We start from the raw sequence: 26,844 nt of genomic DNA on the forward strand, positions 1-26,844 counted from the left end.
CCTACTTCCTGCATGATAAACCCGTTTTAGAAGTCAGTAAATATAAATATCTAGGTGTCACATTTACAAATAAGCTCACCTGGTCTGAAAATATATCTGACATCTCGAAATCCGCCCTACGAAAGCTTTGGTTCCTCAAAAGAAGATTAAAAAACAGTCCAGTAAGTACAAATCTCCTCGCATATAACACATGTATACGTTCAAAACTTGAATATGCCACAGTTGTCTGGGACACTTTTGCCAAAAAAGATTCCTACCAACTGGAAAATATTCAAATAAAGGCGGTAAGATTTATTTTTTCAAAATATAATCGGTGTGATTCTCCAACATCTTTGATGAAACTTAACAACATTCCAACATTAGAAGCACGCAGGAAAATTAGTCGACTATCATTCTTACATAATTGTATAACTGGCAAATTGAAAATAGCTCTCCCCCAAATTGTGAAACCCCTGACTACCAGGACCACAAGACACAGTCATAAGGGCGCTCTAACACCAATTTTCGCTCGCACAACTGCTTTTAAAAACAGCTTTTTCCCACGCACAGTGTCAGAGTGGAACTTATTGCCGCCAGGTGTGCTCGAATCCGGCAAATGTTTAGAAGAACTGGAGCTTCTTTTCTTGTTTGCTTAGGGCTGCACTGAGTTATGAAGTGATTGCTGTCTGTTCTTGTATTGTATGAAGTTTTTTTATGTATTTTATGTACCTCCTACATTGTCTGTGACAGATGCTAGAGCTGTTTTGCTTAGTATTTTTGTATTGTTGCCACTCCGGCCTGGGCCTAAATATTGGCCTGCAGTACTAATAAATAATAAAAAAAATCGTTTCAGCAGCAGTAAGCTCTCTCTCTCTCTCTCTCTCTCTCTCTCTGTGTCTAACCTTTTGTGAACCTTTTATTTTGTTCTTGTTAACCTTTTTTGAACATTTTGTTCACAGGTGTTTTGAGTTTCACGGAGCTGTGCCGTGAGCTCGGACAGCGGACACCGGACGGACAAGCCTCATCCTTAAGGTGCTTCGCCCCAAAAAGGCGGTGGAAAGTGTGGCAAAAGTTGGAGGAGAAGGAGGCAGTATGCTGAAGACGCCGGATACGCTCCCCGTCGGCGAAGCATGGCGAAAGTGTGAGAGGTGGCAGTGAGACATGCCGGGCGATCTCAACGTGCTGCGAAATGACGCCATGCGCTGAACGATGATGTGCGTTCACTCCCTGAGACGCAGTCCGGGGTCCCTTCCTGACACGCAGTTCGCGCAGCCGACGCAGATGCTTACCGTCGCTGCAGTCGAACACCCCACGAGTGAGTGCTGCCTAAGCGCACTGAAGCACTCAGGAGTGAGTGCTGAACAATGAGTGAGGCAACCGGTGGATATGCTTCGCGTCCTTCTCGTTGCCTGGCTCTTACGAACAACGTGACATTTGCGCAGGAGATTCGAACACGGTTTCCAACAACAAGCTCGGCGGCGGCGACGCGCCGCTATATAACGGCAGCGTATCGCGCGCCACCGTGCGTTCGCTAATCACGCGATCACTCCCTGAGAACTGAGGAAACAACTTTTTCTCCAAATGTACTACTGGCTTTGCGTTAGCAGGCGAGATTTGATTTATCGTCTGCAGGCGCATGACTTTGCTACAATGAGGTGGCGCTGTCCAAACAAATGAAACAAGTTGCCTTGGAGCTATGAAAACAACCAAATGTAGCTGCGTTAGGTTATTAGATCGATACCATTTATTTTCTGCACATACACCACTTTTGCCGAAATGAGGTGAACCAGTTCATTCACCTTCTTTCCCGCGCCGGCTTCCACGCCTTCCGCCCCAACTCCGGCAGGACCCGCTTCGTCAGCCTTCATCGATGTTCCCGGCGATGTGGACCTCTGCGTCGCCGTCAGCTCCGCTCCCGCTGGAGGCGAGTGTGCACCTGCACATATTCACCCCTTAAGCACCTCAAAGCTTTCATCACTTGCGTCGACATTATGCAAACTGGAAAAGTAATTCTGTTTTTTTTTTTGTGGTGGTCTCAAACGACCCAGAATTTTTTTTTCAAAAGTTCAAAACAAAGGATCCACAACCTATTAGTGCGTTGTCACGCAATTTTCGCCCTACATATAGCAATCAATATGCCATTAGCAACAGGCGGCACTTTCCTCTGACTCCAAGCCCTATCCTTGCTTATCACTTTTCAAGAGGTCTCTAGAGCTCTTCCCCTGAGGACGCTCGAATTCCTACTTTTATCTGTGCGCTTTTCTTCACAGTGATGCTTGACTCTTTGCCCTCTGCCTAGCAAAGTCACATTTAAAGCGCGCCTTCTTTCCGTATCCCTTGAGGCTGTTTTGCCATTCGTTAGCTGTTATATAACCACCTAATATAACGGCAGCTTAGCTTAAGACGGAGATGGGTTTGCGAATGAACGTCCGCCATACTTACTCTTTATCCACCAAACGGACACAGCGCGCACACCGCTCAACCAAGCCTCTTGTTGCCAACTGATGACTGAAAGCCAGTCAATCACGTTGGTCATGAATGTGATCCAGAACAGACATCTTAGCATACAATACGCGTTCTTACAGCAATGGCGATGTCTGAGATGGTAGTTACTAAGCTGTGCATATTCTTCCGGCTATGGGATATTCTTAAAGGGACAATAAAGGTAAGAAACAAGTTGGTCTGCATTGATGGATTACAATGCCGAGAATCTAAATACACCATTCTCGCAACTAGCAGTTGTCAAAAAACAAAAAAATTTCAAGAAACGTGAAAACAGGGGAATGCGCCTTGAACACTTTTGGGTAGCTTTGTTTGTGACTCTCGCAAACCATGGTGAACGGCGAGAGATCATTGGAGAAGCATCTATAGACGTTTTCCTGAAATAAACAGTTCCTGAGTCACGTGCATTAAACATCAAGCGCTACGTGAGCTTACCGGATCTAAAATGCGCATACTACAGCTTTTATACACTGAGGCCGGCTACTTCCCTAAATATCCCGTCAGCTATCATGCTTTCAGTTTCGTTTTTCGAAAAGCATTGGCGCGCAACCAGCCAACCTACGGTGGTGAGCGCCCTAGCTTCTGCAAGCAATATAGCGGGCAGAAAGCACCTAAGGTTCCTACATTAGAATCGGCAAAAAGAACAAGATGCACTGCAAGTGGCTAAGCGAGCTGCCCGAGCTTCAAATCTCCCGTTCTCCGCGCGTGGTGGAGGACGAGTAGGAGAAGTAATGCTTGGTTTAGAACGTTGCGATTGATTGATTGATTGATTGATTGATTGATTGATTGATTGATTGATTGATTGATTGATTGATTGATTGATTGATTGAATGATTGATTGCAGGGTTTAACGCGGCTATACGCAACGCAGCCGATGAGGTGCGCCGTAGTGGAGGTCGCCGTATTAATTTTGACCTGTGGGAGATCTTTAACGTGCGCCGAAATCTCGTACACACGGCGTTTTTGCTTTTCGCCTCCATCAAAAAAGCGACCGCCGCCGCCGCCGGCAATCGAACCCGCGTCCTCCTGCTCAGCAGCGCAACACCTTATAGCCACTGAGCCACCGCGGCGGGTCGTCGCTATTGGTAAAGTGCGCCACGTTCGAACATAATCGCCGGTGAAATGACCTTACTGCGAGTGGTTCGCTGACTGATCCGCCCATTCGCCTTGAGCCACGGTTGATAGTACGCAAGCGCCCGTCGCTGTGCGCGGGAAACGACGACTACTGGAGACGGCTGCCGTGAAAAGGGTTTATTTCACGCTAGGTTCCCGAAACGCATGGAAAGATAATATGAGATGGATGTGATCGCCAGAAGAGGTGATGTCAAGGCGCTAGCCGGGAGCCTGGACCGCAGCACTTGATATTCAAAACGGCGCTTGTAGCTTCAAAACCGGCCCTGCGTGCTCGCAGCCGGCTCGGTGGGGTCTGGTACGCCGGCCTGGGGTCTGGTACGCCGGTGGGGTCTGGTAACCGGCCGCTCGAGCATCTAAATGCGGTTCTCATTGCGCCGGTGAAAAATCAAAAGTTCAAACCGGCCTTCTTGGCCAGAGAAACGTTGCCGTAGTATACCTGTGCGCCGCCACGTCGCGCCGCCGCCGCAAGCTCTTGTGCTCGCACCAGTCTGAGCCGCCGGGGATTTGCTCCTTTTTTGTGACGCATGGCTACGTCACAAAAAATGAAAATGGTGCAGGGGAGAGAAACACCACCTCTAGTTACTCATTTCTCAGCAAATAAAGCATCTTTACTCCACTAACAAAAGCAGAGAGAGCTACGAAACGTAGGATCTTTCAGTTAAAACAAAATTTTCTTCAGCCTTTTTGTCCCTCTCATGCGGGTACATCTATCAAGTTCGTCCTAGTTGGTTTAGCGATCACTCCATAACTTATAATTAGAATTACCTAACATGTTTTTATTCAAGGTAAGACCGGCTTTGTAGACAATTAGCCGCTTACAAGATGGTTATTCCACCCTCCAGGGACATAGCAGCCACCATACTTGTCCACCAGGCACACTTCTATGGGGGGTAATATTACACAAGGAGAAACTGAAGAAATATTTTGGAGGTAAAAAGGGTATTTTTGTGCTGTTCGTATCTGGGATGCATGAATTCTTGCCGTATGCAAAGTATTGCCTTTACGAAATGCTCCTGGCGGAGTACTGGAGGCTCAACCTTCTTCATAAAATCGCTGCGCCCGGACTGAAAGACCGGTGATTGCTTCAACACTTCCATCGGTAAGACTCTTCTCAGCTTTGATGGCGTTACGGCTGAGATGATGCACATTACGTGTTATTTCTACACGTTAGTGATATTGTGGGAAGTTCAAGTCATACTAAGCTTACGGCATTTTTCGTTCACATGGTCTCCTTTTAACCATTGCCAACCATAACGAACGTTACGCAGTATTTTCGGTTTTTCATACCGCCCAATTTTGCCGTTGAATAAGTTGTTTTACTGGCTCCAGGGACAATAACAGACTTCCTACAATCCCTTCCGTTCAGGGATGCGGTGTTCGCACCCTGTCTCGGCCTTTAAAGGGACACTGAAGTGATATGTAAACATTGCGGGATTACTAGCGCAAATTGTAGTCCGGAGTCCCCAGACCATGTTTCGACCACTCTAGGCGCGTTTACGCGATTTTATTTAGTAGAAAAACTAATTCGAAAATGCTGTCCTCCTCTCTTTACGCTCGCCCATTTTCTGTGGCGTTTTCGTGTGACGTCAGGAGGGGATGAGCTGGCAATTGGCTGCGCCACAGCTGCGCTACTGCACGGCTCCCCGGCCGCAGTCGGCCCAGCGTTTCGTCCGCCGGCCGCCGGCGGGTCGTCGCAATCAAGGAGGTTAAAAAAAATTGCTTGGTCGCAATTCGTTCGCTTAGTTGAAACGAAGCCAGACCACGTTTGTGAATGGAAGAATGTGCCTTTCTTTACTTGGTTTGTTTGTACACTGTATCTAGCTCCAAGTCAAGGTCGCTTCACACAAGCGCTGCACAAGCTCACATGCGACGCTTCGCTGACTGGTACGCCAGTAGGAAAATATAAGGCCTCTTGAAGGCGGGAGAAGAGTCAGCGAAGTCAATATAGGTACTAAGGAAATAAAATCAACTGATATTTTTACCGTACAGCGTAAAACTAGGGCGCGGAAAGCACTTTTTTGCGCTGGGCGAACAAGCACAGCGGTCAGCAGCACGACTACGCATCTGCCAACGCTTTTCCGTCTACGAAATGCAATTGCTAGACGTGAGCTGCTGTGGAAACTCGGGCGACGCTTACTTCACGATCGCAGTACAACAAATAGTCACCTAAGCTGCTTGAAATGCCAAAACTAAATAAAAGTGTAAACCGGTTGTACAATATATACCCTATATTAGCAAAGCTTCCGCGTCCCGCTCCGTGGCTCAGTGTTCTGAGGCGCTAGGTGTGTCAGCGCAAATATTTTGCAAGTCACGAGTTCGAATCCCCGCGGGTACTTGCTTTTTTTTTTGTAAGTTAACTTTTTTGTTTTCCGCCGATGTTTTCTATATTGAGTTCACCTTTTTTTGGGCCGCAACGTTCATGCTACACGAATTAGTTCACAAAACGCGCGCAGGCTGGCACTGGCGCGCTAGCGAGTTCTCGTTGGCGTGCTGTTGCCATAAGCACCTACTGCTTGCAGGCAGTGGGCACAGGCCAGAATGAACAGACCCTTGGCCTGGTGCGAACACGCTTTTTACGACACAGGCATGAGGGAGGCAAGCTCCAAATATGGGGGAAAAGCGCGTGAAACTTGGGCGTCTGCGGGTACGCGGAGGGCGTTCATGCACTGCGTAGGTCTCGGCTAGTGAATGCTACGACTACAAGCCGTCCTGGGAGGCTTATCTTGTACATTTTACAGCCGACAACATGGCAGAAGCGCGGTACGATGATTACTGAGATATTGAGAATGCCCATCCAACAACGCCATTGGTTATGTTTTACAGAACCGAAACCGAAACTTGTGTGATTGCTAACATTGGGCATCGTCCAATCACGGCGCCCCTCCTCCCAACGTCACAGCCTTAGTTGGTGCGGCCGCCGCAAACCGCGCATGGTAGTTTTTCTTCTTTCGCGCTTTGTAAAATAATTACCGATTTGTCAACCGGATAAACGATGAAAAGTGTGCTAATTTGAGCCAGTCTACGCAGTGCAAGCAAAAACAGGAGCGTGACAAATTCACTTCAGTGTCCCTTTAACAGACGCATTGCTTTCGGTGTCTATGTGGAATTTTGCTTCAAGAATTCAACTAGGACCTCTCTGGATCACACCAGCACTTCAGACAGAAAGCTTTGGCACGTTCTTTGTGGGTAAACGTTTCTATTCCGTATAACACATTCACGGCTGGATCGGTAGGGCAAGTAAACAATGCAGAACGAGTGCACAACTTGTTTGGTTACTTTGCGTTCCGGAGTTGAATGTATTTCTCAATAATGAGGCTGTCAGTCGCTGATTCAGTAGCGAAATTCGGAGAAAGTCAGTTTGTCTGTCACCTGACTTAACAGCGGGACTGCTTTGAGTCGTTCGCTCATTCATTAAGTCTCTAAGAGTGTTTAAGAAGGATTTGTTTCGAACCCGACTCGGTATTGCTAGAAAGCGAAGCATTACCGGCAGGGCTTGACGAAGCAGCCGAGCCTGAGCCGGATGTCGGGGTCCCAGTTTCTTTTCGGTGCGAAGAGGGTATCCCCTGCGCAGCCTCATACTCCTTGACCTTCTCGATTAACCTGAATGCAGATACACAATGGTACCATGTTAGACATATGGCACAGGCTTCAACGGTACCTTTCTTCATTTATGAAGTACGTTTTAGGCGCGGAGTACTTTACGAATGCACAATGTCCGTTCGCGTCCGTGCGGTTAGCATTTACAATCGCAAAAAATCACACAGGCACCGGCGGCATTCGAGCCTGTGTCTGGTACACCAGACAGAGTTAGTGTCCGTCGTTTTACTCGAGAGTCGAGAGTACTCGAGAGTACTTACGAGGGCTTACTCCCTCGTCTGTAACGGTGTATAATACCTTAGGACCTCCAAATGTCCGTCCGCGTCCATCCGTGCGCACACAACCATCGAGCGAAAATCATGCGAAATTCGATTTGAGCCGTGTGTTGCCGCTTCATTTTCGCAACTTGGATGTCATTTCAAGTACCGGTACTCCGCACCCTCGCCATCATCCACGGAGTCGAGATGCTGCCATTTTTTCCTAAAGCGAGGAATGTATTTATATTGCAAGCGAAGTAAGCGAAATACCAGCGCTATAGGCTTCATCGTCAACGGGCTACTCGCGGGAAGGCGTTTTCTTGTGACATAATGTTCTGTCTTCCTTAAGGCAAACCCTTTGAAACAAATACTTATTTTCGAACGAAAGCAGCGCTTCTAACTATGTGGAGAACGCTCGACCTATATTTTACGTGATTTAATATGGAAATGTTAACTTTTGTCTGCACTGAGCAACAACTGTTATTAAACAGACTGAGCCTATTGCGACCGTACGACAAAAACGGCTATTTCAAGACTTTGTCACGCCACAGCAGGCTTGACTTGACCGAGTTTATCGAGTCCTAAGAAGTTGAATTTGCCTGAAAATGCAGTTCAAATGGTGCCATAAATATATGTCTCTAACATATATGATTCAATCCTTCCGGAAAACAAGCCATCTGAGAAGCCGCTCCTTCGGGAAATGCCTGAAAGCAGTTTCTGTCAGCTGAAAGACAGCGATAAGAGGCCCTTTCAAAAGTGCACGCCGCCGTTGGCAAAGGAAAGGGAATATAAACTCCTCCATTTTTGCAAAATATTTGATAACCCCATGTAACTTCCTAGCCTGAGCTGTCCCAGCTTTTCAGAGCCCCACTGCAGCACGAGTCAGAAACTGCAAAGGCATATCCTGTGGTCTTCGTACTGTCGCCAACGCTGCCACTCCGGCAGCAGTTACCATCTCCTGAAAGCAGATATGAAGGCCTCAATTTTCCAACGAATATCTACGCCTACATATCCCGTCAATGCCGACCTGCATGATTTTCGGTAGGGAATCGATTCTGTGAACTTCTTCCCTGGCAGGTTATGGTTTCAATTTTTGGGATCACTCGAGGACAGCATTGTAGCTCTCAAGTAATAACACACCGCTGATTATGCTCCTGCTTGTCGGCCGTGCTCGTTGGTTCTTCATTTCGACTCTTTTACTTCACTTCGTTTCAAACCTTTGCAGCCCTGAAGAGAGCCCGGGCGCGTACCAGATGAACATTGATTTTTTTCCTAGAAACATTTCAATTTAGCTTCAGTTGATGCAGTTTATATGTGCGTTTGGTAATGTCCATCTATTGAAATGATGCGCACACGATGGATACCTGTGACAGGGCTTGCACACAAGCCGGCTACTGTTGAAGGCTTCGCGTTAGCCCTGCCACTGAAGAGTTCAAACGTACCACACTTGTTAGTGCATACACGCAGCAACATACGTGGCATTAGTCGGAGAAGTCGAACAATAGCGAGTAAACTAAACCTCTTAAAGGGACTCTGTGATAACGTGACTCTGTGTCTGCCTATGATACTGCCTGTATCTGCCTGTGATACTGTTATTTTTCTCGGTGTACATCTTTACAGCCATTTGAAGTTTAACCGGTACACTGATCACCTGAGAAAGAAAACTCCCTTCGGAATCCGGGCTCTAAGCAAAGCTAAACTTTTTCATAAAAATGTACTTCGGTCTCTGCATTTCGGCTTTATTCCTTCTCATATTATGTACGGTATTCTTGCTTCGGGAAACACTTATGACTGTCATGTATCAGTAATTCAGAACATAATAAATTCCCCGCATTTCCCCGAGGGGAAGAATGTGAAAGTGCGAATGCACGAGTTGAATTTGCGCGGTTCGGTAATGTTCGCGAAAGAGAGATCACACACACACACACACAACTACAAAGAAAGAAAGATGCATTTATTCACAGACACCTATTTGTGTTGTCGTTGTACTTGATTGCTAGAGCGGATCTCAGCTTTGAACTTTCGTGTCAGTACTCCTTTAAGCAGGTGCATTAGCCCTTCTCACGCCCGATTCTTGGCCAATCCCCCACGTGGGTATGTGCCATGTCAGCGGCCAGGCTGCGCGCGCCCATCTCCACGTGCGCGGACATCGCCGGTGGACGCAGGTTCAGGGTCGCTTAAGAAGTGCATTGCACTTAAAAAATCAAATGATCCGCATTGTCACTATTAGCTCACGTCCCTCCACTGCAAGCGATCTACTCGATGACAATAAAATCCTACCTGTTCGTAAGTTACTTTTTTTATAGCATAGCCGTTCTTTTGTTTCAATTGCGAAATGCACAGGTACGGTTTGATTTTATTGATGCAGTTTTTTTACGAAGGAACAATGTGACCACGTGTGCAACCAACCTTAACTTTTTGCTACCCGCCCCGCAAAAATTATGGAAAAACGACTTCTGCCTTTGCGCCCATTTCTTTACGGAATAACATGCATCTTTCTGTTAAATCGATGCCTACATTGTCATTCGTTAAAATGTCGCTTAAAAGTTTTCTGTTAATTCATTACCTGCCTGTTTTGGGGATTTTGGGGGCGGCTTTGGGGTTTTGGTTATATAATTTAGATAATTGTATTTTGATTGACAATTTCCGCCATTAACATGAATATGAGACTTTTCCTTTTTCTTAAGAGCCCTAAAGTGTTCTGCTCTTAAAAGAAAGCCACAAAAGCAAAGCAGTAACATAAGGCGTACCTTCTGCGACGAGCAATCACGCAGTGCCACTCCGGGCTGGCGATAACTATAGTTTTCGCAGTGACTGCAGCCGCGAAGGAAAAGTGAAAGCGTTCATTGGAAGTGCTGCAGAGTCCGTTTAAGCTTGGATTATTTCTGTTTTACTTTGGTGTACACTAACTTCTTTTACACTTTTGTCATTGCTTTGAGTAGTACCTTGTTGGGCTAAACGTTGTTTCTGGGTAGGTTAGAACCGTATCTTGTGAGCATGGTAAGCGCTCACACGGTACATTTTTTTCGTATTGATTATCATCCGCTTTCGTCGCGCTACTCCACATTCATTTTCACATTAGTGTCTAATCTCGCCATTTGAGGCATTTTTTTTTCGAAATGAGCCATATCCACAAACAGCAGATAAGTGAGGTAAAATTGCAGTTTCTCCTAAGAAAGAGGTGGCAAGAAAATCGGTGACAGAACGCCATACAAACGTGTACGCAGATCGTAGTTCCTGTCGACGATGAGCCAACTCATGCTGTTTACGGATCAAAATGGGCCAAATCCATTTGCCCAATGGGAGCTCTGTTTTGGCTTGACTGTTCGGACTGTTTAGTGAGTGTTTTCAGAAGTTTTTCTTTTGCTTTTAAGAGCTTGCTTATCAATTCAGACGGCGATTAGGAGATCGGCGAAAGGTCTGTCACAGACGTCCACGACAAAGTGAGCGGTATAAGAAGTGAACGAAATGAAAGTGAGACCTGTAAAACAAGCACTTCATGTGGCCTCCCCGTCCCTACGGAGTAACTCTGGTTCATTGTTTCTCCCATATTTACATTTCTAATGTTTAACTAAATATCCGCCGTTTACAAGCCTTGGTACGTCTCCTCTTTCCTCCTGCTCCCCCCTGTTTTGAGGGCACGAACAACTTTAAGGTGAAGAAGATATGAGCAGCCCTGTTGTGAAGCGTTTTGGAAATTCATAGCAAGCCACTGAAGAGCTTGCTTACTTCGTGAGTGCCTTGAGGCGTACCCGAGAAAGTGACCCTACGGATGAATTCGAATAGAGCGGCGAATTGTGTCAAGAGGACTCACCATTTATTCATGTAAAGTTCTAATGTTCGTGGAGCCCTGTTGCATATGCTTAACGCATTTTCCCGAAAATTCCATCTCACCATTCTTGAAAGTCAATTTAAATTAGGTTTTCATAAGATTGCCGCATACATTTGAGTGTTTCAATTGAATATAAGCCAAATGCAAATTAACCATCCCAATATTCCTCAAATTCACCGCATATTTTTTTTTTACTTGTGGCCATGAACTTCGCCTAGATGCATATTACACATATCACATATTAGCTTTGACAGCGTTGCATTTGGGTCTGTAACAGGTAACAATCTTCCGCTTTTTTCCCAAATTCGCTTGAGGTGGAATTTGCTCTTTTAGAAAAAAAACGTCTCGTTTGTTTTTTATGGATTCCCCATGCTTTTATTCCTGTTATGGTGTGCCGCAGGTTCACCCTCATTTTAAAAAAATGCCTTTCTAGCCATTTTTACTACAAAGGATTATTACTTGTTATTGAGGTCGGAGATAAATGCTTCACTGCTTCTTTATTCAAGTGCCCTTGGTCCCCCTTCAGCGAGCATGAGATTTCGTGTCCCATAAAAGGGCGATGCTTCATTAGTGACTTTAATCTTTACTTGGCAAACTTCTCAATTTTTTCGACCTCGCATTTTTCTTCAAAAATGTTCCGCGTTCTTAATTTTTCTTGTAGCACATCGGCTGTGTGCTTTGCCCACGACTAATGTATTATGTCTCTTCGGGAAGTATCGCAAAACCTATTTTTTAAATGCATGTAACTTGGTTAAATGAACATTTTGTATCCGCGAATGTGCCGTATTTTGATTGTTTCTTTTTACTGTTGAAGCTTTTCGTTTTTCCTTAGTGCTCCAGAAAAAAATTGGCTTAACATTTTTGACGCTGTAAATAACACTGATTGGTTGAATTATTGATTATTTTGCTTGATTGAGTGGTTGATTGATTGACCGAGTGATTGTTTGATTAATTTGGAATTGATTGAGTGCTGTATTCGACTGATTGTTCACTTTCATTGATTGAGTTTTTGGGTGATTGATCGACTGATTGATTGTTCGACTGAGGGTTTCATTGATTGTTCGATTGAGGGATTCATTGATTGTTCGATTGGTTGATTTATGGATTGATTGATTGATTGATTGATTGATTGATTGATTGATTGATTGATTGATTGATTGATTGATTGATTGATTGATTGATTGATTGATTGATTGATTGCCAGTACTATTTGAGAGCATAATAATGCCGGTAAGACTTGTGCACCGCTAGTGAGAAATGCGTCTAAGTCCGGACTTTAGGTTTGCGTTTAGACGCTCGTAGCGACAGCATTCTTCACATTGCCCCGGTGTGATGCGCTGCACCGGTAAAGACAACAGCACAGTTCGCGTTTTTGCAGATAAGGTTTTCTCTCTCTTTCTCACCAGCGATTGGCCCTTGCTCAATGCTTGCCCCTTAACTATAAGCAAGCGCCTCCCGAGTAATACACTAATTCTCCGTTAGCGACTGCAACTGCGTGAATGTGAACCCGAGAGGCGCATTCACGCATGTTTGTAGGGCGTCCTTACCCCTTGAAGGGGCTGGGATATCTCTTCATCCAGGGATGCCGGACGACACGACCGATGGAGGCCCGCAGTGTGACGACTGGCTCCAGCATGCACCGGATGGCGTGCTTCAGCTCGCGACTCAGCGACAGCACCTGCACGCACGTGGCGCCTGTGTTGGTGCCTACTCGAATAGCCCGAGCGTATTTACGTTTCTTTTTCTTGCACTCCAGACGTAATAATACACGCATGTTCAGGACGCACGAAATAGATTTAGCCCTTTCAGTCACCGCTCCCTATTTCCCTCCACAAATTTCTTTTGGTTGTTTCTATGCTGTGTTGCACGTCGAAGACCGTTACTGCGGAGATGATGAAGACTAGAACGGGTTAAATGTTTCTGCCAGAAACTTTTTTTTGGCTGAAGCCTTTTGTGGTGTATATTCATGTATAGCGCGCCAAAATAGAAAGTAAGACTGAGCGGACACACCTTGGGAAAGCGTACTGTGCGCGTCATCTGGAGTCGAACCTGGTGGAGAATTCCCCTGCTCTCGAACGGAAGGAGGCCGGTCACCATGACATAGAGGATGACCCCCAGGCTCCAGACGTCCGCGAGCTTGGGCAGGTAGCCGATCCCCTGCAGGATCTCCGGCGCCGCGTATGCCTCGCTGCCGCAAAACGTCTCGCTGAGGTCCTGCTTCCTGGTTTGACGGTCGGCTGCGATACGCAGAGGGTGGAGCGGTTTTGGGCAGGTCTTTTTGCAACCTTGAAGCAGGGATTAGCGCTATTTGGTGCGTTTCTGCAGAATTCCGCCATCGCGGGTAACTTAGAGCGAAACAATGCAAATAAATTTGCCACGAAGCAATGCGTACAGCTTTTAACTCTAGGTGCCGCCAATGCGACTGAAGAGGAGCATGTTAGTCAGGTCCGTGACGATCCCACCACACTAGAAGCAATCACCGAGTACGCCCTTGAAAACGGATTCTAGAAATTTGTGTAGCGGCCTGGTAGACTTCCCCGTTCTGCCTACAATGTCAACTGTCTGCAGCGTGCCCTGTTTTCAGTGTGAACCGCATTGCCTACAGTGTGAACTGTACATTTAAGTGTGAACTGTGCATTCTGCTGCCAATGACTGACTTTAATGTGTTCATTTTGTGATTAGGACCCCAAGACTACAACTGCGTTCATTGTGCGAGTAGTGACCTTCCCCTTTTCCCCTCATTATTGCTCCCCCCCCCCCCGGGGCCCATGGCCTCTCGTTTAATAAAGTGTTTCACTCACTCACAGCACTGCGTCCAGAAGTTTGCGCTTCAAACTGATTCTGTTCACTTCTAATTCAGTTGGTAACGGGCATGAATAGCTTTGTCCCACACTGGATACGCGGATAGAACGTCTTTTTTTTCTTTTATTGAACGGGTGAGAACAGTAGCACTTGGCCACTAAAACAATGCAGTTTGATACCTGGCTGCCGGAATTGCTACTGTGGTAAACGTTATCTCCTCATTTAGTTTTCTAGTCTTAACTCACTAGCGCTTGTATTATGCCATTATCTTTCCTAAATAAATTGTTTCCACGGGCTATGCTTGTGGAATTGTAGGTATTCTTCGTATGTGGATTTGAATGTACACCCACCCACACATATGCTTCCGAAAGTCAACGGCAAGCCAAAATATAAACTGTCAACAACTGAAAATGAACAAACGACATCGCAAAGATTCGCATAATCCAGTGCCCTCGCGAAATCTTCCAAGGAACAAAGGAACGAATAAAAATAAGAATACACTAAAAATGACGACAAAGTTACAAAGTTGTATCCCACCCAGCGCCCGCATGGGAATTCCTACCAAACGACTGCTTAAATTTCGAAGACATTCAGACCTATTCTTTTACTGTGAAGGTAGGGGACCAGCGAATCTGTCTTGGTAGATACCTATACTGAGCAATGTAAGTATTCTTACGTTGAAGTCGTCTTGCTGTTATTTCTCATGATATTGCCGCGAACCGTGTATGGGTTTGTTTATTTATTGTTTGTTTTACTGCCCGGCCACACCCTGCTCTGTTATGTGTGTCCCAAGCGAAGCGCGTCATCCATTCTTTATGTTTATGCCGCACGGGCTATGTCATTCAGATAAGCAAACTGTTTCACCCTAACGTCACTAAGCTCAGAATAATCTTCTTTGATCTACAATGTTCTGGGTGCACATCTACGGTTCCAGAAACCCTCGTGCCGAAAGATAAGAGCCTGCAGAGCCGACGCCGCGGCATTCGATTCGGCGACACTCGCCTGCGGAAGTCACTTTGTTGACCACTGCTTCGCCGCCTCTGTATTCTTTTGAATTGTTAGGGGAGCCCAAGTTCGCTCCAATAAACTTGTTTCTCCTTCAAGACAACTGCGTAGTCCTTCGCTTCGTGACAATATTTGCTTCTGAATAGTTTTGATAAAATCATAGATACAGCCTTTTTCTGGAGCCATACACCACCGTAGACGGCTGTGTCCTGATAGCAAACGTTCATAACGTTTGGAGCTTAACTCTGAATTAACTAAATAGCGAAACGTGGCGTAATGATAAAGTCTTCTCAGCAGCCAATTATCATGTAATTTGTTTCGGAACAGTTTCTGCGCAATAAGAGTTACTTCCGCTTTCTGTAACCGTACACCTCTCATAGATGCCCATGTACTGGCGTTTACAACTAGTCGCGAATAATTAGACTTGGACTCAGCGGTCCATTTTCATATAATTTGAGGGAGGGGGGTTATAAAACAAGGGTTCCAGCCTTTTTCTTCTTGGCATTCGCGATAATGTTGGCCTTGCCGCTTGGCGTTTTTTCTCGCTGGGTATTTACTGACAAAGAACAAAAATGCCCGGAAACTTATCCATACGCAGCTTCGCTGTATCACTCAAATTTAAAAATAAGCTCGCGTGATCACAAATGGCTACACCAGCACAGCGATCCCGCCTACGTTAGGACGTCTTTGACAATACCAAGTAAACCTAAAGTTGTTTACCCGAAAAGCGGTGCAACAATGCTCATGCATTAGTAGACAATTCTCAGAATTTCTGCAGCTTTTTCGTCGTAATAATAAGAGTGTGAATTGCGGGGACTACACCAGGATTCATCGTACTCTCTGGACGTGCATACAAAACCCCAAACCTGTCCAATAACTAGTCAAACCCCTTTCCCTTCCCCCACCATAACAAAGGAATGTGACCGACCACGGTGCGGAAGTGCACTGGTTCAACGCAAAGATATGACCGTGTCGATATTCTTGGGAGCTCGGGACTAGGAGTTTCGTGTGAAAATAGAGTTAGTTTCTTATTTTTTGCTGTTTATCCCGCTTCGCCGCCATCATTATAATGATTTTCTCTCAAAAAAAGGCAGGCCGATATTTCTGTCGCTACGTCGTCCGCGGAATGCGAACTTGAATGCACGTCACAAAATTATCAATCAACGTATAATGAACGAGCTACATTCTAATCACCTCATACGATATCTTGGGGATTGCTAACCGAGTTCTGCTTCCCTGCGCCAGTTTTAAGTCTACATGGCTCCTAGGTACATTCAGGTACGAGTTGCCCCAAGCAAGAAAGCGATTATAGAAGCAAAAAAATTGCTCCATACTTTCTAAAAGCGGTGTCATTAACGCTAAAAACTATAGAATTTTTATATTAACAGAACCCTATTGCGCCTATCGATTGTACCTCATAGCAGTGCTACGTATCAATCAGAACATATGTAACAAAATTAGAATGGTAATAAAAAAGCCATGATGTATGCAAGGTACACAGTAAAACTTTTTTACACCCTTTTTGTCCAGAAAGGGTCTAGTATAAGTGCAAAAAGGGTGTTAGGAAGCCATTACACCCTTTTTCTTGAATCTCAACACCCTTTTTGTAGCTGTGCACCCCTTTGTGTGTTAAAAAAGGGTGTTCACCAACTTCAACACCCTTGTTTTTTAGTAGGGTGTTGAAAGGGTGTGGAAAAGGTGTTAAACTTTTTATTTATTTACGTCATGTATTCATGTATAATTGCACTGTGAAGCACAAGAGATCCCCTCATGCCCTCCTCTCCACCTCGTAAGAAATGTTCCAAAGCAAAAGAAATATTGTTAACCTGCAATGGTCGCTCGTTTCCATATCGCTGCGCTTCAATGCCGAAGTTTAGCTTTGGCACGTGAAACATCAATTTGAACTTTTAAAATAAAAAAGGCTATATTTCTGTGGCGAAAAGGGTGTCAACCAACTGCAACACGCTTGGCTTTCTGCAGGGTGTTTAAAGGGTGAGAAATAGGTTTTCAGCAGCAAAGCAACAGCGCTGCTGGGGTTGACCTATCGTCTACCGGTATTGCTAAGTTTGGCTATGTTTTGCTAGGTTTTGATAATTTTTGTTCGGTTGTGCAACGTTCTTGCTAGGTTAGGCCAGGTGCTGAGGGGTGAGCCCAAGTTTAGCCGGATTTTACAAGGCTGTTCCACTGTGTCCCCCACACTGACAGCGCATCCAAGGGGGAAACAAGGTAGGTCGACCCCAGCCCTGCCGTTTCTCTAGACTTGCGCCACCACTGGAAGCAGCGCCATTATTTTGCGTTTTGGAATCCCCGAAAATACTAGTACATTTGAAATGGCCTAATAAGAGGTGCTCATACGCATGCGCCCCTTGTGCTCACACTCGAAAAGGCGCGAAAGCCGGCTTCACTGTTATAATACCCTATCTGCGGTGGTGCACCCTTTACAGGCGGCGCTGTTCTTTTTCTTGGTATTTTTTTTTGCTAACGCCACCGAAACTATCTCACGCTTAACGAGCTTCACTGGTAATAAACTATGCCAATTTGAGTATTTCTTACCCCCTTTTCTCAGCTTGCGGTCCTTCCTTACACCCTTTTTCCTAGTTTCCAAAGCACCAAATTTGTAGCTTTACACCACTGTGGGAAAAATGGTGTTAAAATAATGAACACCCGTATTGAAGGGCACTGAGAGAGCGGGGAATACTTGTTCATTCGTTAATAAAATTTTATAGCTTGCTGAACATCATACCTACCTCACGATTAAAAAATATTTGCGAATCCACATGCTGATTTGTATACGCTCACATTAAAATGTATAATTCCGAAATTAGAGCTAAGATATCTGGATTTTGCGACAAGCCCACCGACTCTATCGGGGGGGGCTTTCCTCCGCTGGATATAAAAGCAAGAAGAGCACATGTATATCTAAGTATGCACTCGCTGTACCTATGCATCCCGTACGTTTTCTTGATCAATTCATTTGTGGTCGAAGTGTGACTTGTGTGTGTTGAATGTGTCTGCACTGAGTGCTGCGCCCTCCGCCGATTCACGCTGGCACGCGTAGCTGCGCTGCCCACACTTTCAAGCAACCTCACACCCTTTGTTAGGGTGTTCACACGAACACTCTTTTTTAGCCAAAACACATTTTAAAGGTGTGCGCCATGCCCTTTTCGGCCAAAAAGGGTGTAAGGATCAAAGTTTAGTGCTTAATATGCCGATACTCTAAGAAGCCGTATAGACACGCACTGCAGTATCGGGAGAAGCTGAAGTCGGCCAGCTTGACGACGTCCACCATGGTGAGCAGGATGTTTTCGCACTTGAGATCGCGGTGGGCGATGTCGTTCTTGTGCAGGTACGCAAGGGCGCTCACCAGCTGCATGAAGAACTGGTGCGCCATCCGCTCGTCCAGGCGGGTCACCTTCTGCGACATGGCAGCGGTGCGAACGGGGAAATGGGCGGCAAGTGAACACTCCGCACGGTGCTGGACAAAGCAGCAGTTTTGATGCCTCGGATTCTTTACTCGAGCAGAACGCAGTACAGAAAAGAAATCAAACACACTAGGGCTTCTGCTTTGAAGGGGCAATGGATACGAAATACAAATTTGTTCAATTTAAAAGGACGAGCCTTGGGTGACAAATTAGCTCCTTTCCAGCCACGCAAGACTTTTTTAAAGACGATAGTCTTTCTTGGGCTACTTAAACCCAGAAATTTTGGTCTGTCTGTATGTCTGTCTGTCTGTCCGTCTGTCTGTCTGTGACTCGATTCAGCCACCCGGCCAAAGCAAAACATTGCCTTAGCAATATAACCGTCTATGTCCGGTGTAATGTTCATACTTGTCAACGTTGTTGAAGAAGAACAAGACAATACGCAAATATGAGACAACAAATCAATACAGAAGTCATAGTTGCAGTGTTCCTTTATAAAAATTCAAACATGCTGACTTTTGCGAAATTAAATACTTCATCAACTGCACAAAAAGAATTCCGCCGTCGCCTGCTGTCGCCCGCGCCACTATAGCTTCTGGTGCCATTTTAGGAAATCAACCGGCAACAGTTACGCAAGGTTCCACTAGATAGTTTCCACGTTCTGCTAGCAACGCACGTGGAGTAGGGAAACGCGGTTCTATAAACGTGGAAGTAGGGTGCCTCGATTAACGCGCGTCTTCGCCGTACGGCAGCGTTCGCATCGAGACACCCGGTTTGGAGCAGTGGAACGCGGGAAATTTAATATGATTTAAGCACACATTTGGCGTCTTTACCTTGGGATGAGCGCGACGTAAGAGGAACAACATGAGAGGTGAGCGGTAAAGTACATTTACTTCGCAGAAGCCGATAAAGACTATCGTCTTTTGACGGCATTTGCAACGAAAGGAGCAGATACGCGGCCAATTTTTATTCTAGAAAACGCTAGAACTGTGTCAAGGCTTTCAAATTTCGCCGTACAGTTACGTAATATGGGCCGCAGTGACGCCGCAGAGAGAGGCCAGCTCTAAAGTATCGTTATCAGTGTGTTAACTATGCTCAAATGAAAAAAGCCCCACCCGCCGCGGTGGCTCAGTGGCTAAGGCTGCTGAGCACGGGGTCGCGGGTTCGATTCCCGGCCACAGCGACCGCTTTTCTGATGGAGGCGAAAAGCAAAAACGCCCGTGTGTACGAGATTTCGGCGCATGATAAAGATCCCCAGGTGGTCAAAATTAATCCGGAGCCCATCACTACGGCGCGCCTCATCGCCTACGCTGCGTCGGCGCGTTACACGCTACAGTAAATCAAATTAGAGCCCCCCCCCCCCCCCCTACCTCCCCCCACAACCGCTCAGTCATGTTTCTCGGCGTTGGCTAAAGTCGGGAACCTACAATGGCACAGATAAGATTCTGTGACTTCATAGAGGAATCACCGGAAAGTGGCTTCGGAGTCGCCACTGCTTTTATTGGTATCACCCTTCTTATCCAAACAGGGCATTCTTTTTTAATGAACCCAGCCCAATTGTATTTGTCTTTATAGCCCCTTTTTATCACTGTTGGGTCATTAAAGATTCCACAGGCAACAGTGTGCGTGTTTCATTCCCCTTTGTTGGCCTACTCATAGTACAAAGTGTGAAACAAAAGACAAATGCAACACATGTATATGGTTATTAGAGTGTATATGCTACGACGCTCATATGAATGTGGACTTTTAAAGCCGTAGATTAGCCTATAAAGATGCCAGCGGGCTTGAGCCATACACGTATCCAATGTGAACGTCCCCGTTATGATCGCCCTGTACAAGCTGCAGGACACGATCATGGTCCCCAATTTTATGCAAGCTGCAGGACACGATCATGGTCCCCAATTTTATGCTATAAATATTGCTCAGAAAGACGAGGTGGGTGCAACCGGACCACTTACCTAAGCATCCAGTACCGTTGAAGGTTACGTAAATTGTAGTAAGATACGCTCAGTAAGCACGAAAACTTCCCAGATAGAAAATCAACGGCAGTAGTGACCACGACCCGCTTTTATAGATAGCGACCTGCCCGTAGCAGCCGGCGCCAATGCGAGCCAGGCTAGCCTGCCGAGAGATCGCTGCCATTGAAGGGTGTGCTCCTTTAACTTAGGATAAATTTAATCCTCAGCCTTCATATTGTCGCTTCGCCAGTAAAGCAGTCTGCGACTGCTGGCATAAAATATGGCCGTAGTACCTGTAACGGCGCTGTGTTTTTTTTATTTTTAATTTTGACCGCTTAAACTAAGGGCATGGATGTGGTTTTAGGCCGCGGCGCTCACTTGTCTAATGCAGGCGAAAAGCGATAACGCCCGTGTTTTCGAAATTTCGCGCACCTTAAAGGGACACCGAAGTGATTTGAAAACATTGTGTCATTACTTGTGCAAATTGCAGTCTGTAGTCCCTTGGCCACCTTTAGACCACTCTCGGTGCTTTTAGGCGAATTCATTTAGCAGAAAAATCAATTCCAAAGTGACCTTCCTGCCTGCATCATCCTTGCCGATTTCTTAAGAAGCTTCGTACGAACCTCACTTGAGATGGCTTAGCTTGCCTGCGCTACTGCGCGGTTCGCCGACCCTCCAACAGTCGCCGGCCCGCTGGGCGGCGGCGGCAACGTTTATATACTACAGTAAAAGCTCGCTAATTCGAACTCGGTAATTAGAACTTACAGTTAATTCGAACAAACGCCCTGGTCCCGGTACAGCCCTGTATATTTCAATGGGGGAAAACTCACGATAATTCGGACACGTCGGCATCCGCAACAGTTATAATTCGAACTGCGATACCCCCGGTTGCCATCTCTCCTCGCGAAAGAAGTCGGCCCAGAGTGATTACAGTGTGTTGCAAATCCAGAGCAAACCAAACTTACTAGAGATGAAAAACAACGAAACAGAAAAAGAACAGCTGTGACAGCTTCTTTCGCTGCCGCAGCTTGCGCCGCGCCGCCAGCGCCAGTGCTCCGGCGCATGCAGTTGCCGGTTTTCTTCATGCCGCGGTCGCCGTTCTGGGCCTATATACGATCACGTGGCGTGTGTAACAACCGTGGGATAGTGCCTAGTTCGCGATAACAAGTGCAGATGTGGCGTCCTTGTAATCTGCCCGTAAAAAGTGGCGCGAAGTCCATTCCTTCTCTCTCCCGCCCGCTAATTCGAACTCCGCTTAATTCGAACAATATTATGGTCCCCTTCGTTTTCAAATTAACGGGCTTTTACTGCACAAACGCGGACCTGTGGGTCGTCGCAATTCGTTCGCTCACCTGAAACTAAGCCACGACACCATTTGTGCCTCGAAGAATATGCCTTTAGTTTGTTAGTTTGTAGACTGCATCAAGCGATGCGTGTTCTAGGAAGTAGAAATAGCACTACACAAGCAACACAAGCGCACATGCAAACCTTCGCTGACTGGTGCGGTAGTAGAAAAGCTAAGGCCAATTACAGGCGGTAGAAGAGTCCGCGAAGTTAATATAGGTGCTAAAAAATCAATGTCAACCGAAACATTTATTTGGAAGCGTAAAAACAAGGTGCGCGAAGCGCTTTTCACGCTAAGCTAACTAGCATAGCAGTCAGCAGCACGACCACACATTTTCGATAAATTTTCCACCTAAGGAATGCAGTCGTATAGAGCGAAGATATTTGTGAGAATTTCGGGACGCCTACTGCACAGTCGTTATTCAAGAAATAGTCATCGAAGCTGCTAGGAATTCTAAAACTAACAAAACAAGAAAAAGGTATACTTTATATTCCCTACACACAACAGTTGGCTGTGGCCGAGCGGTCTGAACCCCGTAGTTATTTCCTTTGCGATTCGCAAGTTCGAATACCCAATAGGGCTCGGGGCATTTTTTTAGGTGATGTCCTTGTACTTGGGTAATATTGTCACCATTTTGCGCTAAACTAAGTTGCCTTACGAGCGAGTTGGCAGAATACGTGCAGACTGACACTGACGCGCTGGCCAGTTCTTGTTGGCGGTGTGTTGACATCAGCACCGACTGCTTGCGTGCACAGTGCCCAATCAGCCGACTCTAGGTCTCGTGCGAACACGCCTCTTACAATACAGCCACGAGCCAATTCAAACTCCAACAGTGGGGGAAAAACTATCATTTCAGCGTCTCCGGTGACACCGAGGGCGTTCAACGCCCTACGCCTCGCTAGTGATTGTTACGATTGTAAGCCATGCTGGCCGGCATATCTGCCGCATTTTACAGCGGACCCGTAATGTAACACAACTTCTTGGGGGGGGGGGGGTGGGGGGGGGGTGGGGGGGGGGTAGTTGGTTTATGATTCTTAAAAATGTGTTTAGCGCGAAAAACCAAAAACAGAACACAAAAAAGGAGACGGGACTGGCGCCAACTTTCAACTGAACTTTATTCACTGCCGGAGCCGGTAAATATAGAAACAACTGGAGCATGCACAGCATGCGCCACAGTAAGAGTGTCACAAGTGCGCATATGCGTCGATAACCGAAACGCTCGAAAAAAGATTTCTCCGACTTAAACAGGGCCACCGACATATCGCTGATACACTTATCGCCTTTTTGCTTGATATAAAAAGCTTCCAAGAGTTCCCTTGCTGTCGCATCTCTGCTCCTACCCAGAATCTTAATTTCACCGAGGAGTGCCTCACATTTGCAGCATCGCAATGCGCGGGCAAATCCGCATTTCCTTTATTCTTTACCGACAATTCATGTTCTCGTGCTCGGTCGTTGATACATCGGCCGGTGTGGCCAACACAGACTTTCCCGCATTTACGTGGGATCTGATATACGACGCCCATAGCGCAGACCACAAAGGTTCTAGCATGCTTCTTGTCGCATCCCTGCATTTTGCGCCCATTGGAAGAAGTGCGCGCGCAAAGTCGGCCAGCTTACGCGGCGCAGAAAACAGGATCGGAATCCCGTGCCTGTTGGCCACCTTATTGAGGTGATGGGCGACTTTGTGGATGCAAAGCACCACTTCCGGTTTTGCCGTGCTTTGCGCTGGCTAAGGCACTCTTCTAGAGGTGCCTCCATTAACCTTCTTGAGGAGTGCCTCAGCGACTGAGTACAAAATCGTCCACAGGAAGCCAGCTGAACGCAGCCTTTCAATTTCTTTATCCACTGGCTTAATTCAACAAGCTCACTGCCGACATTCATGTTCAATGACAGTCTCGTTTGCTCGAGCGTCGCATATAGTGAAACAGCCAAAAAAAAGAATACTTGGGAGCCGGAATTGCTGAATAAAAAGAGCGCTACGTTATATCTACCTCACAAAATTTAATCATGCCAGGTAGACATAATAGTAAACGTAATAGCGAAAGTGATTGATCAAGAAGTTGACATGAGGGCCGTTAGGTAATTCTTTAGCAATTTTCTTATTTGCAGCGGCATTATCCAAATTGTTGTGGCAAGTCGCCCCTTCCCTGCCAAATACACCTGCACAAATTTGAAGAGAATTTTCAAAAAGTGCTTAGCAGACTTAGAGATTTTGATGGAAATACATGTTTTAGAGCAGAGCCCACATACAGTGTGAATTCGAAGGCGCAAGGAAATCCAGCTGCTCAGTGCTGATTCGCCTTTGGTTTTTAACCGGCTCATCTACACCGCCCCCCATCAGAAACTTCGACGTCCCCCCTAAATTCATCATCATCATCACCACCCTATTTACGCTCAGTGCAGGCCAAAGGCTTCTGCGACCAATTTATCCCGCAAAAGAATTGATCTCATCCCCCATCTAAGTTTCTGCCGCCCTCTGCCAAGCTTGCTTTCTTTAGGGATCCACTCTGTTACACTTAACGACCAACCGTTATCTTGTCTTCGCATTATATGCCCTGCCCACGTCCATTTCTTCTTAATTTCTAGTAATATGTCCTTAAAACATGTTTGTTCCCTGACCCACTCCGCTCTCTTCTTGTCCCTTAATATTACACCTATCATCTTCCGTTCCATTGCTCGCTGAGTCGTCCCCAATTTAAGTTGAACCCTCACAGTGAGCTACCAAGTTTCTGCCCCCAATGTGAGTACCGGTAAGATGCAGCTGTCATACACTTTCTTCTTCAGGGACAATGGTAGGCTGCCATTCATTATCTGAGAATGCCTGCCGAATGCACTCCACCCCATTCTTATCTTTCTAATTATCTCTGCCTGATGATTGGGATCTGGGGTCACAACTTGCCTAAGTAGACATATTCGCTGCCCTAAATTCAATTCCTCCAAAACCCCCCGGATGGGGAAGGCCTCGGAGGGTAGCAGTGCGGAAAGCGTACCAGTATCTTCTCCAGCAGGTCTCCCCCGTTGGCCATCTCCATGATGATGTAGACCTTGCTGGGCTCGTCCATGACGGCGAAGACGTGCGTGATGTGCGGGTGGCGAATCGAGCGGATGATCTTGAGCTCGCGCGGGAGAAACTTGACCTGGTACATCGTCGACGACTTCTTTTTGATGATGATCTTGCAGGCATACGATAGACCTCCCTTCGTCACCAGCCTGCAAACAAGATATTGCGGCAACACTTTGGTCAAGACTGGTGGACTTGCTGTGCGAGAGCACGTGCAAGTGCGCGCCATATGATGTTTTGCCGTCGAATGCGGCTGTGTGGCTGTGTATTACAACGCAAGAGTCGCTAGACGCGGTAAGTAAGCTCAGGACCAAGTCTACTCCTTAGCCTCATCCAGTGCCGTACATACTATTGGGCGAAGTCAACACAGCAGTGTATTCCAGCACGTTCATTTACGCACTACCGCAGGAACGCATAGATTTCTTAGCTGCATGTCCGTGCCTTCTCTTATTGCTCGTGTTTCTGTAAGGAGTGTTATTGGGTACATTTTCTAGCCACTCGGCCAACTTTATAACTGTGTTAATGAATTGATCAATCAGCGCACAATGATCCATAACTTCACGTAGCGCAAAGGGACCACAGGAAGATGTAAAAGGCACAAGCGCTAACTTCCAACTCTTCTGAACAAATGACAATTATAAGTATTTACTGATAGTCTCGCGTTTTTGTTCGCTGACAATTACTGTAAATTAATTGCTGATTGATTGATGATTGACTGATTGGTTGATATTCTTAAGAGTGCCGGTAGCGGGGTTATATTCAGTTTTGATCGCAAAGCCGCAGCATGGGGCCACACGTCTATATCACCTGTCTACAACGTAGCTGCCAAAACGCGCGGTTACTGAACACACAAACTTCGGCGGCATGAAAATTGCGGTAAGAAAGAAGCATCCTTGGCAACTGTAATGGTAGTTATAAAGTTACGTTGTCGCTAAAATGATACAACGAGGTGGACCGACAAGGGGGCACCGCGCTTGCGACCCCAGTGAAGACGAGGAAAAAGTGTGCGTGGCGCGTAGCCTTGAGCGAGTTCTCATGGCGCCCTTGAAAATAGAACGCTCCACCCTCGTCTATCGTTGTTCGCCTCATCTGCTGCGCCGCCACGTAACAACATTTTGCCACTCCTGAGTGCCAACAGACCAGTTCATACCTAAGGTACCAGCATATACGGAGCGCTTCGATTACCAAACCGCGTCCCCACCTTTCGTAGTGTGGTGGGGATTGTCACGAGCAGTTCTCCGACCAGAAAACCTGCTTCTAAAGGGAGCGTGTATACCTGACCGTAGAGTAGGATCCGGCGCCTAGCTTCTTGCCCATGTCGTAGCCGTGCTTTGCCAGGAACTCCTTGCACTGCTCGTCTTCCTCGGTGTCATCCTCGCTGGAACCCATGACCGATGCCGCAGAGTGTGCTTCTTCTTCTCCTCCGGCCTCCTCTTCTTCTTCGTCGCCGCCTTTGTCTTTTGTGTACAGCCAGGACAGCCAGTGGTGGCCGTGCAATGAACATGTCTAGTGAATGACGTTCTCTAGAGTCACGGTGGCTTATACCTTGCTGCAGCGGACTCATTTTTCGTTGTAATACGCGAACGGAAAAGAATACCACCTCATAAAAAGATTTAAAAAATATCACATTTTAATTACAGCGCCTAAGCCTCTGGTACAGTGACGTAGAATGTCTTGATCCAGTGGCGCGAACGGGAGCGCTCTGCAGCGTTCGGCTGAAGCAAAGCGCATCTACCGCCGCCAGGGGCGCCACTGCGCCTTCTCCGAAAAGGGTACCGCGGTTACCCGAAAAGGGTATCCGAAAAGGGTACATCACTCGCGGAGCACAATAGAGATGGCGCAGTGAATGGTCCGCCGGCTAAGCGGCCGGCGTTCGATGTGCACCGGCGGGCGTGTTGGCGGAACGCATTCCGTCGGCTTTTGTCGTCTGCTTCGGCGACGATAGTTTTGGCC

The 26,844-nt window shown here is 46.6% G+C and overlaps 1 protein-coding gene across 1 annotated transcript; it reads right to left on the bottom strand.

Moving 5' to 3' along the window:
- Window positions 1–12,844: 12,844 nt before the first annotated feature.
- LOC144164904 (testis-specific serine/threonine-protein kinase 1-like) lies at window positions 12,845–26,280 on the bottom strand. Its single transcript, XM_077695141.1, has 5 exons — window positions 26,168–26,280; window positions 24,821–25,040; window positions 18,349–18,523; window positions 13,312–13,538; window positions 12,845–12,979 (listed from the first exon to the last, which is right to left on the bottom strand). The coding sequence occupies exons 1-5, from the start codon at window positions 26,278–26,280 to the stop codon at window positions 12,845–12,847; spliced, it is 870 nt and encodes a 289-aa protein (XP_077551267.1).
- Between the last annotated feature and the right edge of the window lie 564 nt (window positions 26,281–26,844).

The sequence above is a fragment of the Haemaphysalis longicornis genome, unplaced genomic scaffold, assembly GCF_048455015.1.
Source record: "Haemaphysalis longicornis isolate Haplotype H1 unplaced genomic scaffold, Haemaphysalis longicornis Haplotype H1 scaffold_14, whole genome shotgun sequence".
Taxonomy (NCBI): Eukaryota; Metazoa; Arthropoda; class Arachnida; order Ixodida; family Ixodidae; genus Haemaphysalis; species Haemaphysalis longicornis.

Bases quoted from the DNA above. Each gene is read 5' to 3' on its own strand.
- LOC144164904 (XM_077695141.1), bottom strand. From the start codon at position 26,280: ATGGGTTCCAGCGAGGATGACACCGAGGAAGACGAGCAGTGCAAGGAG. The intron at 13,539-18,348 runs GTGCGTGTCTAT...TGCGTATCGCAG, and splicing joins CAGCTTCTCCCGATACTGCA to CCGACCGTCAAACCAGGAAG. The intron at 12,980-13,311 runs GTGTGTCCGCTC...ACGTGCGTGCAG, and splicing joins GCACAGTACGCTTTCCCAAG to GTGCTGTCGCTGAGTCGCGA.